General features: G+C 40.5%; 1 protein-coding gene across 15 annotated transcripts in view; it reads left to right on the top strand.

Moving 5' to 3' along the window:
* The window catches only part of ELMO1 (engulfment and cell motility 1), a 310,022-nt gene that overhangs the window by 273,174 nt on the left and 19,307 nt on the right, over window positions 1–17,541 (top strand). For all 15 annotated transcript variants that reach the window (XM_040545682.1, XM_040545678.1, XM_040545686.1 and 12 more), the window contains 2 exons: window positions 7,858–8,021; window positions 13,234–13,346. In XM_040545682.1, the coding sequence (XP_040401616.1) occupies window positions 7,858–8,021; window positions 13,234–13,346 (277 nt within the window). The remainder of the gene's footprint in view (window positions 1–7,857; window positions 8,022–13,233; window positions 13,347–17,541) is intronic.

The raw sequence follows: 17,541 nt of genomic DNA, 5'->3' as shown, positions 1-17,541 counted from the left end.
TAATGACAGTCTCAGCCTATCAGTTCCCAGGAACTGTGTGGTATCAGCCTGGTCTCCCACATCTGTGATTAATTAGTCAAGGGAATAGAAAAAGCTGGAAAAATCAAAACCACTCTGAAATGTGTTGACTTTGCTTCAGCTTCAGCCTTTCTTCCTTCATCACTAAGGAAGGAAGGTCTGGGTTGGACCTCAGGATCCAGGTCAGGCTCCTTCACATTCTTTTCACTCTTCCTCACCAGAAGACAGGTATGTTTTGGTTTCTGAGGCAATGAACAAGGTTTCACATTGAAGAGATCTATTACTACAGCATTGAGCTTCCAAACACCTGCTATAAGCCTTTTAAACAACTTGTGTGGAACTGCTATCACATCTCCTACCTCTCAGCTCCGTCATCACATATGCTGGGTATGCTCATTTGTTCATACTAGGTATTCCTGTAAAATGATGGTCATTGCTGAACTCAATAATGATAGTGATACCACATGGAAACAGACTTCTTGGCTTGATCAAAACCATTGCATTGTTTCAAGTTTCTTTCCTGTAGACAGAAAAATATCTTGGTTCATACTAGAAAAGTATACTCACAAGCAAAAGGAAAGAAAGGAAAGCCAAAACCCCAACTTTTTTTTTTTCACAATGGATTTTAAATTCTGCAGAAAATGAAGAGATAAAAATGTATCAGAGCTTATACCTGCTAAATCTTTTGACAGCCGCTTCCTCATCCCACTGCCTGAAAATGAATCAACTTAATTATTCCTGTCATTGTATACATGCAGCTGGCTTAGAGTTGCCTCTTTATCATTGGCTCCAGCTACTGTCCTTGTATGCTGCAATAGTTAAGAAGATTGAAAACTGTTTTTTATTATTGTTGTTGCTTTAGGTTTGGGATTTTTTGTTTGTTTGTTTGTTTTGTTAGTTTTTTATAATTCCAAAGTATGCAGACTGTAATAGAAGAAATGATCAGGGATTTCGGTGTCTCTCATCAATGTTTAGATTGTACCAATACTGAGCTTAAATTTACTTGTGTAGGATGGCATGTTTGGATTAATATTCTAAAACAATGCAGAGTGAAAGGTTGTTGCAGGCTGTGATCCATGTACTAGTGTAGTGAAGTCACAGATTGCAATATGTGGAGATAGAAAAACAAAGAATAGCATTGAATTTTCTTACAAGGACCTTGAAGTCTCTCAGGTTACTCTTCTGAGTAGTCTGGAAATATAACCATTGATCTAGTTAAGACAATTCTTCTGTTGGAATAGCCTAAAAAATTGTCTTGAATTACCTGGAGCACGCTTTAAATATGTAAAGTTTTCATTAAAGTGGTTGACAGGTTGCTTGTAAACTGAAGTTATTTCCTTTCCCTTCAGAATTAGATTTTCTTTATGGCCTCCTTTGTCAGTAAGCACTGTTCATTAAGAATGATTTGGCCATTTCATTCTACAACCTTATTTTTTGCCTGCACTGTTGATTTAACTGAAGGAAATCCCATTGTGACTAAAATGATCAAGCTGGATCTCAATAACCGTATGATATTTTCTTCTTCCTTTTTTTTTTACATTGTACGAATGGAGCTGTTTCTTTTCGGGAATGTTTAGATAGGAAGGAAGCAAGGTATGAATTGCAAAGATATGTCTTCCCTCTAGTTTTCTGGTTGTTGTCTTGTTGATTTTTTTTTAAGTGGTCACATGTAAAAGCCAATGAATGCAGCCTTAAAATGTCTCACATCTCAGATTCTTCAAGTCTGGTTGCAGAGGGGGAGGGTCTCTGGATATAGCACTGTCCAGTGAGTTGTCTTTTATCATACGCTGCAAAGAGATAGGGGAATCACACTTTGTAGAACTTGCTAATTCTGAGCCAAATTACAAAAGCACCAAACCCAATACATCATTGTTGGACTCATGACTTAAATCTGAGTCTTGTCCATGCAGAAGGAAGGTAGATTGTCAGATTAATGGCAATCATTTAGTACCAACGTACCAACAGACACACATGCCTGAGTTATCTACCAAGCAGCAATCAGTGTAACACATGCCCCAAGATAGTAGAATTACAACACAGCGCTTCTGTGACAGTCTTTGCATCTTTCTTGAGTGACCTGTGAGAGGGGCATTACATGTGAAAAGGCATGCTAATTCAATAGAAGCAGTGATGTTGTGGGGAAGTTATGAGAAGTGTTCATCTTCTACCTGTTCTTCTGCAGGTGGGTTGTTGTGAATCTGCAGCCTTCTGGGATGTTCTGGGGGTGATTTCTGAGAAGATTGGTTCTTCAAGTTTGTAGAAAGAGGGTTTCTGGTGAGTGGAAAGCTCAGACTTAAATTTCCAGAAGCTTTGCAGGTAATGGTTGGATGTCTTAAACGGCAGCCAGTCTTCTCAGGTCATGCTAAGGACAAACTTTGCACTGGTATGTTATGGTATGGTATAGTAGAATAGAGAGGTGGCCATTTTGTGCTGCTTACAGTTGCAGACAAGTTGCTGAAATGTAGTCACTGGGAAGGTTGCAGTATAGTTGGGTGTCCGGCTCTGACAACTTTCTCTTCTTGACATTGAAGCCTTCTCACTTTTTGTTTCCTCGTTGTAGAGCCTAAGTGTTCAGACTTCTCCACAATCCTTAAAGGTACGAGCTTTATTTGCATAGATAAAAGTCCTTGTGGCAAGAGGCAGGAGTGAGAAGAAAGAACAAAAGAGGAGGAAGTGCTGGAGAGGCAAAATAATCAGAATGTGATATGACAGGGATTAGGTCAAATAAGCAAAATACAAAGCAAGACAAAAACAGTTCAACAAAAAAGATGCATAATTTAATGTTATGGTGATATCAACCAGAGAAATGAAAGGCAGATTAGGTGGATACAAAAGGCTGAGAATAAGGTCCTGTGGGTCATGGCTGTTCAAAGAAGTTTTTGTTTTGTTTTGTTTTTTCTGTACTGTCTTTCTCTTACTGTCTTCAGTGAATTTACCTGTCTTAGTCATAATGCAGAACTTGGGATTCTCATACCACACAAAAGGTCATCAGATAAAAAGGACGTGATTGAAAGCAAACGTGCCCTCTGAAACCCTCATCTCTCAGTAAGAGAATCAAAGTGTAATGTAATTAAAAGAACTGTCTACAGTGTTTATGTGCAATTACACTGAGTAGAGCATACCTTTAATTTCATTGTAAGGTCAGATACACATGGAGGAAGGGTTGATGCTGTCTTTCATACAGCAGTAATCAAGGGCTGGCAACTCAGCTTTAGAAATTTCAGACAGATTAGAGGATCTTGGCAGTGGTTCCCAAATGCTCAGGAGACTCACTGCAACCAACAGCTTTGACATTTTGGCCAGATAGTTAAATATTGTTGGCTATAAACATTACAAGGCAATTGATCACCCCCTTATGCGCTGGGCCTGGGGCATACGCTTCCTGCCTTCTGTCTGGGGAGCAAGGGGAGCCAATAAACCAAGTAGCTCTTTGATGATACCTTGTGAATAACTTTCCAGATCATAGTGAAGAAGAGGAATTTGCATTATTTGCACGTTAACCACAACATAGAGTACCAGAGAAAGGAGACAAGGGTCTGTACAAGATTTTACAACTAAGCATAACTGAGAGCACCCGTAGTCCTGATTACAGGACTATGTTTGCTTGCAGCTCTGGTTTAGTGATGAAAAATCAGGGCAGTATGGTGGTGGTAGTTAGCACAGCAGTGTAGTATGCTTAGTTTAGCAGTTATACTCTGCCTATATGTTTGAAATGGCAATAATTTGTTGCTTTCTAGCAGACAGGGAATTTGATCCCATCCGCAGTGGGACTTAAGTGTCTGAATTAAATGTCTGAATTTCTGCACTTTTTTTTTTTTTTGCATGATAGTACAGAATTGATGACTGCAGCCTGAGTATAAAACCACATGTAGTAAACTTGTCTGGTGCAACTTCTCAGCAGGCCTGAGAAAGTGGAAGTGAAGCCAGCAGTTGAATGTCATACTCTCTGTGACAGTGAAAAGTTAAGCACAGTTCTCTGGGAGCTTGGACGTTAGTATTAGGAGGTACTATGTTTTCAATAGAAAAGCTTGGTTTCCAGTCTCTCCCCTCTCTTCCCTTCCTAGTACCAGTATGGTTGCTAATAATAGTAATTAATTGCAATTAATAATGTATAACTATATAAAATATAAATTAAAATTAATTAGCAGCAATTAGTAGTCATTGCCAAGAAGGCAGAAAGAGCAGGAGAGAAGATAATTTTAAACATCCAGCTTATTGCTAAGGTTGTCTGCTTAAGTTTTCTCCACTATTCCTTTAAGGTTATTTCTTTCATTGTGTTTCCTAAGCCCTTTGGGTATTAAAACAGTGATGTCACTAGGAGAATGCCACTAATCTCATTGGACGGTGTAGCAATTCGTTAACATTCAGGTGTTATGTTTGCTTGGCCTTACTGTTTGTAGTTTCTGAGGTGTGACAGCATGTTTATTACTTAGACTGGTATGATCTGGTGAGTGCGCTCTAATGTAGTCAAGGAGGCATTACTACCTCTAAGCAATCGGATGGCAGTCAAGAGGAGTTTGTCTTTCAGATGGGGAAGTAGCAGGTTCCCACAGGCTAAGCAGCTATTCAGAAGGGTTTGGCTGCATGCGGGCACCATCTGAAAACAGATACTTCTCTATATAAAAGGCACAGTGCATAGCTGTAGAGTACAGAACTCAAAGTTGTTTTTTTACCATCAAACCAAGTTTTAGACTTGCTCAGACACACAGCAATGTACCTACTAGATTTGTAAGAGTGGATGGAGAGGAGCTCTGCTTTGTCTGGGCCAGATTTCCAAGATTTATTGAAGTAGCATCTTAATTGCAAGGATGCATGGAAATGTGGTGAAGGCATTTGCTTTCCAGTTGGGCCAACAGCTTTTTGAGAAACATCTTGCTCTTCTTGAAGTAGATCTCTGGGATGGATGTTGTCCCTGTAGTAAGGAAGGAGACTATCTTCCATTTTTTAATTGCTTACTTTCAATTGCTGGCCACAGCTAAAATGAGTGTTTAGATCACATCTAGGAAATAATTTACCTCTCAGGAAGCAAAAATAAAAAACATAGTACAGGCAATGACAGTTACAAGACTAAGACTACACGTGTGAACCAATGAAATATTCATATGTGAAGTTAAGTTTCCAGAATGATTAGGGAACCTCTGAGGGGCTAAGCTTCTGTTTTAAGATACACGATGAAAGTGGAAGAACAAAGGAAAATGAACGGTGCAGAAAAAGCTCTTGGCCTCTGTGTAGCTGTTAATTTCTGTCACATCTGCTTTCATAGCGTGGCAGTGGTTGCTGTGTCCTACTGCTATCTAGATGTTGGATTTGGGTGGAATAGGCCTTTCTAAAACTGACACTGTGTTTTCAGCCAACTTTAGCACAGCATCGGATTAATGTTTCAAGGTGTGTGATTTGCACCAGCACCAAAGAAATGAATCCAGAATTCAGAGAGAGAGACGGTGATCTCTGATATGTAATTATTTGAACTAAAGCCAAGCAGTTCCTCTTAGTTAACTGTGTCTCAGCAGTTTTCTCTGATAAAATAATTATTATGCAGGTTGATGGCTGTTGCCCAGCCATCCTTCATTCTCATTTTTGGTTTGCATTGTTTATGGCATTACTTCAAAAGCAATCCTGTAATATCCCTGGCAAATTTATCTCTCTCTTCTGACTAATCAACTTCTCTTTCCTTCACTGTATATGATAATAATGTGCCTGCAGTGTAGAGCTCTCACAGGATTACCAAAAGGTTGAGGTTGGAAGGGACCTCTGGAAGTCAGCTGGTCCAACCCTCCTGCTGAAGCAGGGCCACCTAGAGCTGCATGCCCAGGACCATGTCCATGCGGCTTTTGGGAGGGAGACTCCACAACCTCTCTGGGCAGCCTGTGAAAAAGTGTTTCCTGATGTTCACAAGGAACCTCCTGTGTTTCAGTTTGTTCTCCCTTCTTGTCCTTTCACTGGACACCGCTGAAAAGAGACTGTCTCCCTCTTCTTTGCACCCTCCCATCAGATATTTATATACTCTGATGAGATCTCCCTGAATTTTCTCTTCTCTGGGCTGAACAGTCCTAACTCTCACAGCCTTTCCACATTGGAGAGATGCTCCAGTTCCTTCATCATCTTGGGGGCCCTTTGCTGGACTCTCCCCAGTATGTCCGTCTTTCTCTTGTGTTGGGGAGCCTAGAACTGGACATACCAATCTCTCTCCGTCTCAGAGACCATGGAGATTCATGGTAAACTTGCTGAGGACTGAAGCAACGTAGCTACAAGACAGAACAGGGAGAGGGAACTGGAAGTGCTTGGATAGCAAATAATAATGATCACAAGGACAGTCACATGGCCAGACCCTCCCTCCTTTCACCATGACAGCAATGAGGGAAACAACAGACCACAGTTTGTGGCTTATCACTACTGCCCTTTAGTCAGGAGAACACCTTTAAGGCCCAGTAGGAGAGTTGTAAGACCTGAAAAACTCTCTGCAGTATGTACTGGCTGGTACACATCACCTGGGTCCAGCTGGCAGAAATCAGGATGTGCATCTGCACTCAGCAACTTAGGACTTCACAGCTTTTTAAGCTGTTACAAGTGCATTGTTGTATGCGTGCCTGTACCCGACATGACAGGACTATCATCTCAGCTCAGAATCCAGAAGAGCCACGCTACTGCTGCCATGAGCACACGAGCCACAGACAGAGCAGGATTTACAGTCCTGTAACCAGCAATCGTAGGTCAGCTGTCGGGAGACTGTCAAGTGATAAATGATCCTTTCCCCACCAGTCCCCCAAAATCATAATTTTCTTGTTACAGAGCAGATGGGCTTTTGCTGTAAGCTGTGTTGCCCTGCCAGAAGTTGGCTTATTTTCTGGTATGCTACTGAGAAATTGACTTGAAACCAGATAGTACTAATCTTCTGTACCTCGGTGGTGGGCTGGACTCAGCTGGCCGCCAGGTGCCCACCAAGCTGCTCTCTCACTCCCCCTCCTCAGCAAGACAAGGAGGAGAAAAAACAATGAAGCAGCTCATGGGCTGAGATAAGGACATGGAGATCGCTCACCAATTGCAGTCACAGGCAAAACAGACTCAGCTTGGGGAAGATTAATTTAATTTACGGCAATTATAACAGAGTAGGGCAGTGAGAACCAAAATAAAAACAACCAACTAACCAAACAAAAAACTAAAACCACCTTCCCTCCACCCCTCCTTCTTCCCAGGCTCAAATTCAATCTCAATTCTTCCACCTCCTCCCCCCAAACAGCACAGGGGAATGGGATCTGCGGTCAGTCCCTGATGTTTTGTCTCCACCATTCCCTCACAGTCACTCTCTGCCCCTGCTCCATGTGGGGTCCCTCCCACGGGATGCCGTCCTTCCCGAACTGATCCTGCGTGGGCTGCCCACAGGCAGCAGCTCTTCAAGAACTGCTCCCACATGGCTCTGTACCACAGGGTCCATCCCCCAGGAGCAAACTGCTCCACCACGGGTCCCCCACGGGCAGCAGATCCTCCCAGACCCCCTGCTCCTGCGTGGGCTCCTCTCCACGGGCTGCAGCTCCGGCCCAGGGCCTGCTTCTGTGGGGGCTCTCCATGGGCCACAGCCTCCTCCAGGCCACATCCACCTGCTCCACAGGGGCCTCCTCCACAGGCTTCAGCGTGGAGATCTGCTCCATGTGGGACCCATGGGCTGCAGGGGGACAGCCTGCTCCATCAGGAGCTTCTCCACAGGCCACAGGGGAACTGCTGCACAGATGCCCATAAACCCAGTACAACCTGGAAACCTTACTCTGACACAGAATAAGATTTGAGATGAAAACACAGAAGGTGTTAACACAGGTTTTCTTTTCCCTTCCTTGTCAACCACAGGTAATGCAGGTAGTGAAAGAACAGATAATGAGAGCACTCACTACCAAGCCTAGCTCACTGGATCAGTTCAAGAGCAAGCTTCAGAATCTCAGTTACACAGAAATACTGAAAATACGCCAGTCTGAAAGAATGAACCAGGAAGATTTCCAGTCTCGCCCAATTCTGTAAGTGCTGTCTTCTCTCCTAACCTATTTTTGCATGGAAGTATTAACAGATGTGAATGATGTTTGTCAGCTCTTCAGGGGGAACTGAAGTAAGAAAGCTGTCCAGGGAGCTGTGCTCAAAAGCAGTAGTGCAGCATCTGTCTGCACAATGTGTATATGATTTCTTCTGCTGGGACTCCCAACTTTTTCTTCGAGTTCAGTTAAACCAGATTTATCAAACCCCTATGGGGTCTCACCTGGCTTACAATGCTCTGACATTTCCTGGTTTGTATGATTGTGTTTATGAGCCTGTTTTTGTTGTCAGGAATGACCTTTTTATTTGTATTTTTTAAAACTTTATCTTGTGTCCAAGGGCCTTTAAAAATTGCAGATGCCATTTCTCTGAGCCAGACAAGATGTTCAGAACAAGAGGACTGACTCCAGAAAAGAGTGGGGTTACGTATTACTGTCTTTATTGATAGCATTATCTTTGGTGTTAATGAAAAGCCATTATTTATTTGTAAATGATAACATTCTGGCAGCAAGACAATGGGATTCTCATTTCTCTGTTGTTTACTCCAAATAATCAAATGCTAATATCGCCACCACAGCTCCTGCCTGCTGCTCAGAATACCCTTTGTTCTGTTATGTGAAAAATGGAGGCTGTACTTGGCTCTGGACCAGGGCTCATGGCCGAACTAATGGCACAGGACAGGTTCAGACTCTGCAGTGCACAAAGGATGTGCTGAGAATAGCAGGAACCTTTTGAGATCAGCAGAGAAATAGTGAGGATTCCAGAAGCATCAGTTGAAATGTCATGAAATCTTGACTATGTTTGAAGTGCTCATGATTTTCCAAATCTCCTTTACAAGGCAAAGCTGTAGAGAAGGATTTGGACCAAGGAATTTGAGAACTCAGATGCAAGATGCTCATTTTGATTTGTTTCTAAAGGATATAGATATATCTAAGCTCCAGGGACACGTCCATACAAGGGCAGCCGGGCAACAGTGGAAGCATAAACTAAGTGGAATTATGCACTTAAATTTTAATCATACCAATGTGGATCAAAGGGAGAATGCTTCTTTTATGTTTTCAATGTATTAGAAGATAGGACCTAATGCCCAATTAGAACTGATGTCACTCATAGTAATGCATCAGTTAAACAGTTGCAAATAATTCCAGTCAGTTTTGCATCATTACACTGCTCAGAAATCCCCTGCCATTCCCCTGCAATGTTTAGTGGTTCCAAGCCACTCAGTAGTGCTAAGCTTGTCACCAAAGCTTCTCGTTTTCTTTGCTTCCCTTATGAGTCAACTGTTTAACTATGATACAGGTCAGCTATTTATATTCTCACGCAGCATTGCCTAGCTTTGTTAAACTTGCTAGTGCCCTCTGCAAGCTCTTTATTTACAGTATTGCTCTGGTTAGTTGCTGCCACAGTGCAGAATTTCCTTCCCTATCGTGGAATGAATGAAACAGCTAACACAAATAGTTAAAAGCAAATGAAATGTTACCAGAGGACTCATTTAAGATTCTGGACAAAGGCTAAGCCTAAAGGTTGTAGAGGCTAACTAAATCGATAAGGTGTTTAAGCAATCACAACTGCATTTGCAGAGATTTGGCTGTATGCATTTGCATTTTGATTGCATCCATGATCACTTATTCTTGACAGTGAAAAGAAACGGTTCTTTCATTTTCCCATTTGATTTGATTCCGTGTATTGAACTCTCTCAAATTGCACAGATGACACGACTGATAGAAGTACAGAATCATGGTCCCATTGTAGGAAAAGAGACTGTGAGTGAAGAGAGCAATCGTGGCTGTGCTGTATATTTTAAAGCCTTACAGATATGCTAAAAGAGATTGTGCACAGCTGAATGTAAAGTCAGTGGGCCTTGTTTAATTCTGCTTGAGCTTATGGCAGTCAGATGATGTTTTTTCCTGCCTTTAACATGATAAAAGTCTTTATTTTGCTGTTCTTTGTATAAAGTACTGATGTTCTGAGTTTTCAAGCTGCTGGATGAGGGAAGTTTCAGTTGAGTTGGACTTGAATGTAAGTTGGAAAGTACTGCTCTAGATCCCTGTAAATGCAGCAACCTTTTTTTCCAACAAGTAGTTGTTTCTTTTACATGATCATTGTTGTTTCACATGGAGCTCATTTTTTCAGAGGGAAAGTAAGAAGTCCTACAGCACAGAAAGCATTCAAGAGCATGGGATCATTACTGATCATCCAAACCGCCATTGCACAACAAAACTATAAAATATCACTGGTTTATTTGCAATGGCTGTGGAAGAAGGTGTGTAGGAAGGAATCCTATTGGCCTGTAGAGAACCAGAGATCTCCTTGACATGTTATGTGGCAATAGGGATGGTTTAATACTGGATAAAGTTCTGATGTCCATATGGAAACTTGCTGGTTAAAGGTAGTTCATGCCAGTCAGGGAGCCATTGCTAAGTAATATCTGGCTGACAATCAGTACATACAGGAATATAGATGGAGGGTGTGGACGCTTTTCAGCTTTTTATCTTTACAAATTTCTCTGCAATATTGGAAAGAGTCACTAGTGCCTGCTCTGAATGCAGGAAGTGGTTAGGAGAGGGCATAGCTACCAGCCAGAAAGATAAAAGGACAAAACCACACAAAATGATTTAAATGCCTGCAATGTGTCCCGTCCTGGAAAGGGATTATAAGCAGGAAAGGTAATAGCTTAATTATAAGCAGGAAAGGTAAAAGCTGGACTGGATTGAACTAGTGCCGAAGAAGAGCTAGTTTTGTTTGAATAATTAAAAAAAAAATAATCCAATAGTTTTCAGATTTGAAGACAGGTCTGTTATTTTAAAAGCATGTAACTGATGGCAGGATTTTGCCTATAGTGCTGAGACCAGTGAGATCAGAAAACTACCGATCATGTATTACTCTGTAGTTCCCTCAACCCATCTGTCATATCAGCCCACTGACTTTTGTCATTCTTACATCACAGGAACACAGGAGGAAGCTAGCAGCAATTTTAAAAGCCTTAGACTTTCCTAGTTTGTTCTCTCTCTCTTCTTTTCACAAGGCACAAACTGTTCAGTTGATGTCATCTGAAGGAGAATAAATAATTTTTTCCAAAAATATATTTGCATTTATGATCTTCCTTTAGCTCTTTGTTCCTCTGTGTGCTCAAGCATGGGGACTGTAAAACTGAAGAAAGTACTACCTCTGAGCTTCTCTGTTGTGAAGACAAATACAGTGCACATCAGCAAAGAGGCAAAAAGAGCTCTGGCACATCAGCAAAGAGGCAAAAGGTTTCCCTTCTTTCCTACCTTCCTTTCTCCTGTGGAAAGTCTGTCTTAGACACTGAAGTACTTCAGAGGGGATTACCTGTTTATTTTTGGATTGGTTAGAAATCCTTCTCTTCCTCTGATTTGTAAAGGGCAGATAGGACTCTAGAGGACAGAAGAGGGAATACTCTGGGTTTTAATAACCAGATGTTAATGTGCTGGATGACCCATTCTTTTTTTTTTTTTCCAGGAGTGTCTTATAACTATAATCTTATGATATCTTTTAACACCTTTTCAATGACAGTCATCCAATTTCTAAATTAAACTACCTAAACATCACACTGATGTTTTTATAAGTTTTGAATGTTTGAATTCAGCTAGAATGTTTCAATCCAGCTAGAGACAAAGCCTATAGCTTAGACCGTTCAGTAATCTGTACTGTGTTTTAACACGGTTTTCCTCTGCCCCTGCTCCCAGCTTTTACCTGAGGAATGGGGAAGCACATCAGCCCTGAAAGGCAAGACATTTATTCAAGCACAAAATTGTTCTGATCACAGTATTTAACTATTCAGTGTTTTCCTGCCTTAGTTCTCAATAAGAAAACAATAGTGTCTGAAATTATCCTAGAGGACTTATAATACATTTCCGAAAGGTGGCCTGTTTCTATAGTTACAATGCTTGCTTGCTTTTTGACCAGCCATATTTTCCCAGCTTGTAAATATGCAGTGGGTTATGCATCAAGTACTCCAACCATTTTGTTAATACTTGGGAGAATGATGGCTTTTCTGTTTAAAGCCCTGATGTCTCTAACAGAGAACTTACAGTGGTTTCAATGGGGTGTTGGCAGATCAAAGGTACAGGATCCACATGAATGTGGAAATCAGCAGAGACCAAACTTCCTAAGAAGTGAGACATTTTTATTTTATCGATGGAATAGCACAGCTTTGCTTTCTTTTGATGATGACTGCTGGAACATACTGCCAGACAGAATGATTTTTGGTATTACCTAATGTGTGCAGCAATGCAAAATTATGGTTCTGACACACTTCGTATTTTATAAACCATCTACACGTTCAGTTATTTTTTTAATTTTACCAGGCTTACTGTCAAGTTGATGTTTCAACCTGTTTTTTATGTATTCTTAATGAATCTAAGTGAGGATATAACTAATGAATTCAGACACCTCTGAATCCATATGATGGTATATGAACTCAAGCTTTAAATATTACACGCGTATTTTTTCCACCTAGTTCTTGACACTTTTAACTCTTTTATCAAAGTAGGATGTAGAAAATGGATTTCCTAAAGGATATATAATAACATTTCTAAATGCACAGCAGGTTTCTGCAATCCCGGGCAAGGGTAAAACTTGATCTTTGAGCAGTCCCCATCATGGGTTACTCGTCCACCCAATTCTGCTAGTAACAAATTAATTGAACTGCATAGGATCAATAAGAAACATATAGAGCTGGTAATCATTTTGGCTCATTGACATTGCTCGTTGCTGTTTTTTCTTGTTATTTCAAAGTGTGTTTTAGCCTTCTTGTATTGTCCTAAATGCTAGTAAAGTATACTAGCAGAGGATTGTACAACAAAAGGTGACAGACCCTCAAATAAGCTTCACAATGTTCCTGCAATGAAAGAGCATTATTTGCTGCAGAGAAAGCTTGTTGATGCTTTATAGGAAGTGTTATTTTTAGATGCATAAACTGAGAAACAAGTAAGTTACTTGCCTGAGTCGTACACTGATGCTGTAGTGGGGAGATGTCTAGAACAGAGATACCCTGACTCCCATGCCTTGTTATAAGAGAACATTTTATTTTTTCTGGAGCAGGCTAGATTCTGACCTGGGCATGCCTCTCACTGTTGTCTCCTTTGGACAGAAACATCTTGTGAGACTCTCCATCTTAGAGGAAAGAGGATGGATTTTGATTGAATCTCACAAGTGCCTATTTTCTTTCCTCCCAAGGGAACTAAAGGAGAAAATTCAGCCTGAGATCTTAGAACTGATCAAGCAACAACGTCTTAATCGACTTGTGGAGGGTACCTGCTTTAGGAAACTCAACAGTCGACGTCGACAAGGTACAGCTGAGACTTCCTGGTCTGACTTTTTATTATCACTTCTGTCTAAAAGTTGAGATGATGAGTGCTGCTCTTACTAACAAGAAGCTTGGTTTTATTGCTGTCTTGACTGCTTTTACTAGGGAACATCTGAAAGAATCTCCTAGTTGCAATTGTAGAATTTTCTCTGTTTCACTGGAACTGGTTTTGGTTTCATCTGGAATAAGTCCAGCATTTGATGAAAATCTCAAGCAGCAGTCTGAACTTAGTATTTTAATTTCTGCCTCGGTGTCCAGTCGCCTTGTTCTCTCAGAACAAAATTTCTACCTCTGCAGGAATAGCACATATAACTTTGTGTAGCCACAATTTGAGTGTCTCAGAGTTGGATTATCTATTTTCTTGTAGGCTTATTTAAATTATATTACTAAACAAATAACAGATGTCCAGTACTTTTATACATGTGATGAGTTCATTTTGTACCTTTCCCTCTAGTACTGCCTGTCCTTAGTTTTTGCCATGAATTACCATATACATCAAATATATTATGGTGTTCAAATGTACTTTTAAAAAACACTTAGATCAGTAATTTGTTTACATTCAAATGAATAATGATTGACATGAGAAGATTATTTTCCCAATCCTATGAGTCATTGCTCAATACTAGATTTACAGCTCTTTTTATACAGTAAAACTCTTTATGGTTCTTTTTCCCTGCATAGGGGCACGCTTCTTTCTTAAGACAAAGTAATGGGTATATAGTGTAAATTGAGCAGATTAATTCGAATTTTATCCAAAAAATTCCCTTTAGAACCCCTATTTTGTGAAGATTCAGACTGCTGTTTGTTTCCCAACTGCAAATGCAATGAAAAATAGAAAGTTACAAAAGCTAAGTACTGCCAAAGATCAATATTTGAGACCTTCAAATCAATTGTGAAAAGTTGCTTTCCTCACAGACGGAGGAATCCCTGCAGTGCCTGATTTCTAAGAAACAAGCAGGCAGTTTTCCTTAATGTTGAGTGGTTATTTTGGAAAATTCCAAGCCTTTATCAAAGAGTCAAGTTGCAGAAAAATATGATGCAGCTTTATTTACTCTCTGTCAAGACTACAAACACCTATAAAGCCCTTTGAGCAGAATTTAGGGAAAGAACATTCATATTCCACTGTGACTTCTGTACAGATTTCATAAGAAGGCATGATATGTGTTTCCCTTCAGCAACATCTTTGTGGAGTGAATGTAGCTGAAGTAATGTGTAGTTTTGTTTGGCTATCGGTACTGAGGGGTTTTTATTTTATTCTTTTCAGAACCTTAATCCAAATGACTGAAATTCTAGGGAAGGAGCAGGGTCTGTGGCAAACCTACTTGTTTTGGCAGATCTCCAAGAAGAAGTTAGACTATTTTATCTTAAGCTGTTGTCAGTCCATAATTCATAGGATCAAAAACCTTAGAAGATATAAATTGGTTCAACTTATTTGAGTGGACCTGAGGATAATAATAAACAAAAGAAAAAGAATAATAGCAACTTGATCTTCTGGTCCACAGTTAAGAACGTTACTGTATACTATGCCTTGGAGTGAACTGTATGGGCCACCAAATTAATTGCTTCGACGTCATGTTTATTCAGGGCCAAAAGAGTTCATGATTCTTTGGAAACAAAATATTTGTTTCCATGCCTCAAAGAGGTTACTTACCTTCTCTGAAGGTTTTTTGGTTTGGTTTAGTTTGGTTTGGTTTGTTGGTTAGTGGTTTGGATTTTTTTTCGCTTTGTCAGATAAATGTCCATTTAGAAGGGCATGTTTCCACATGCCTTAGAGTTGTGTGTACTTTATGTCAGTCTTCCTCTATTCCCTGAAGTGAAAGTGTAAGGTATCCCCCTGGGAAAAAGGGAGGGAAAAGGCACAACAACCATTACTAAAGATGACTAGACTCACCAAGGTCTAACACTATGTAATCCAATGAACAAGAAAAGCATGGTAAACCCAAACATGTTTGGTTTATAAGCTGTTTAATTGGGAACTGTCCCTTTTAAGGTATGTACAGTGCCTGGCATAGTCCAAATAGCGAATAATTGCCTGGCATAGTCCAAATAGCGAATAATTGCAGCTGACACAAAGTGGAAGAAGCTCTCTTGAAACTTGCCTCTTTCCTTCAGTGTTGCCTGTACCCCAACCAGAGCAAGCTCTAAACCAGGCCTGTCATGATGTCAAGAACTAGAAGATGAGCTAAAGTGAAGGACCAGAGGCTTAGCAAATGATGCTAAATATCAAGGCAGACCAGCTTTCAGATAACTCCCCTGTATGTCCTACTAAAAATGGTACAAGTCCCAAACTGCCGAGTGTGCTTTCTCTTACCTTTACCCTACCTCCCCATCTCTTATCCCCTAACCCACCCCACAGTATATGTGTCCTGTGCTTACTGAGGGGATCAGCAGGCGCCCCATCACCTGCCCACTGCCCCAGCTCGCTTGCTGTGGAGCATGGCCATGGTCCATCCAGGTTGACTTTGCGCCAAAACAGGAATGGGGAATGCTGTGAGGCATCACGGTTTGCCCGTTAGGTGGCAACCTCCCTTGTAAGAGTAGTGAGATCAGGTAGCTGTTCTACCTCAGTATGTGTGTGCTGCTCCTTTTACATTTCCTATAATTCTTTTTTCTCTTGAGACAATCTTGGGACAAACGTTGCAAATCTACAGATTACACAAGAGGAACCTACACAGGAGAAGCTGAAAGCATTAAATTGCCTATTTAAAAAATAATTAACTGGCATTATTCCACAATAAAGACTCCAGAGCAAACTTCCATTAAGACTGTTGTTTGAACATGTGGTAGGACACGCATGGTTAGTCACAGTAAGTCGAAACAATTGACTTACAAAAAAAAAAAAAAAAAAAAAAAAAAAAAACAAGGAGGGAGATTACATCCTCTTACGACCTTCTGAGAGGAGGTGAAAAACATTTCTTACATACAAGGCATTGGAACACATCCAGTCCAACAGGTGATTCTTTGCAGGGAGCGAGGCTGAAGGTTAAGCGGTGAAGTATCTGCAATCAGATCTCTGCCTTTTGTATTCCAGCACGGGATTATTGTTCAGCAGGGTCTCTCTGCAGCTGAAATCCAGAAATACTATTATTGTCCCAGCAGGATCCTTGCCACTTTCAAAGAGTACATGGCCTTTGCCTTGCAACATTTCACAGATGAACTGCAGTACTAACTCCTGTTTTTATTAGACATTCTTAATCAATAGGAAATGAAATAGTAAAATCTGGTCTGCCGTTCTGGTCACACTGTTCAATGGCAGGTTGTGAAGCTCTGCAAATCCCCACTTTGTTCTCTGACTGTGGACATCAGCTGACAGACAGCCCTCTTCAGCGTTCTCCTTCCTTTGGTAATTCCTAAAAGAAAGGGGTGAAGACTAAATCAAAAGCCTACAAAGCTCTTTATAGCCCTGAAAGTTATTTTTTCCAGTAGAGCTAAGTAGCAGATAAAGACATTTTTGGGGGAATAATAGATACTTCTGTAGCTGTCATCCAGTATATTTGTAGTTGCTGGGTGCACCCTTGGAAATAAATTACCCTTTTAGCTTTATAAAAGATTATAGAGAAATTGCATGCTATCAAAGTGGTTTTGCAGTCGAAGACAAGGTTTCTTGAACAGTTATATTTGGAAGAGAAAGAAAGCCTGATGATGCACACTACTATATTAAAACACAAGGCAGAGTATTTTTTTTTAGTAACCTGGAAAGAGAAAAATTAAAAAAATCAAGCAAAGACAAGTTTTCCATTTCTTGCTAGGATAAGTGACTCACACTTTTGAATGAGAACACACTTTGTCTTTTTTCTGCAAAAAGCTACTGCTGCTACTTTGTTCCACCATCCGTACTCCCATAAAAATAGTATCGTTCAAGTATGTGACATGCTGAGAGGAACTGGTTAACCAGAGTGCCTCTGGTATTACCACAAGCCAATTAATTGCCAAGCCTTTGCAGAGCTTGTTGGCTTTCATCTAACCAGTTAAGACCAGTTAGAGTGACAGTGTGTCACTGTGGTAAGTATCTTAGAGAAACAGCACAGTGAAAGAGAAAGGGTAAGTCCACAAACATGTATCTAAAAGCTACATCCAAATATGTATGTTTTTACTGACATTATAACACGTGTGTTCCCTTCGCTAAATGCGTGATCAAGCCTTTCTTTAAAAAACAAAAAAACAACCCACCTTTCTTT

Source organism: Cygnus olor, chromosome 2, assembly GCF_009769625.2.
Source record: "Cygnus olor isolate bCygOlo1 chromosome 2, bCygOlo1.pri.v2, whole genome shotgun sequence".
Classification (NCBI taxonomy): Eukaryota; Metazoa; Chordata; class Aves; order Anseriformes; family Anatidae; genus Cygnus; species Cygnus olor.
The sequence above is the reverse complement of the archived record's forward strand: the minus strand, read 5'-3'. Positions and strand labels throughout refer to the sequence as shown.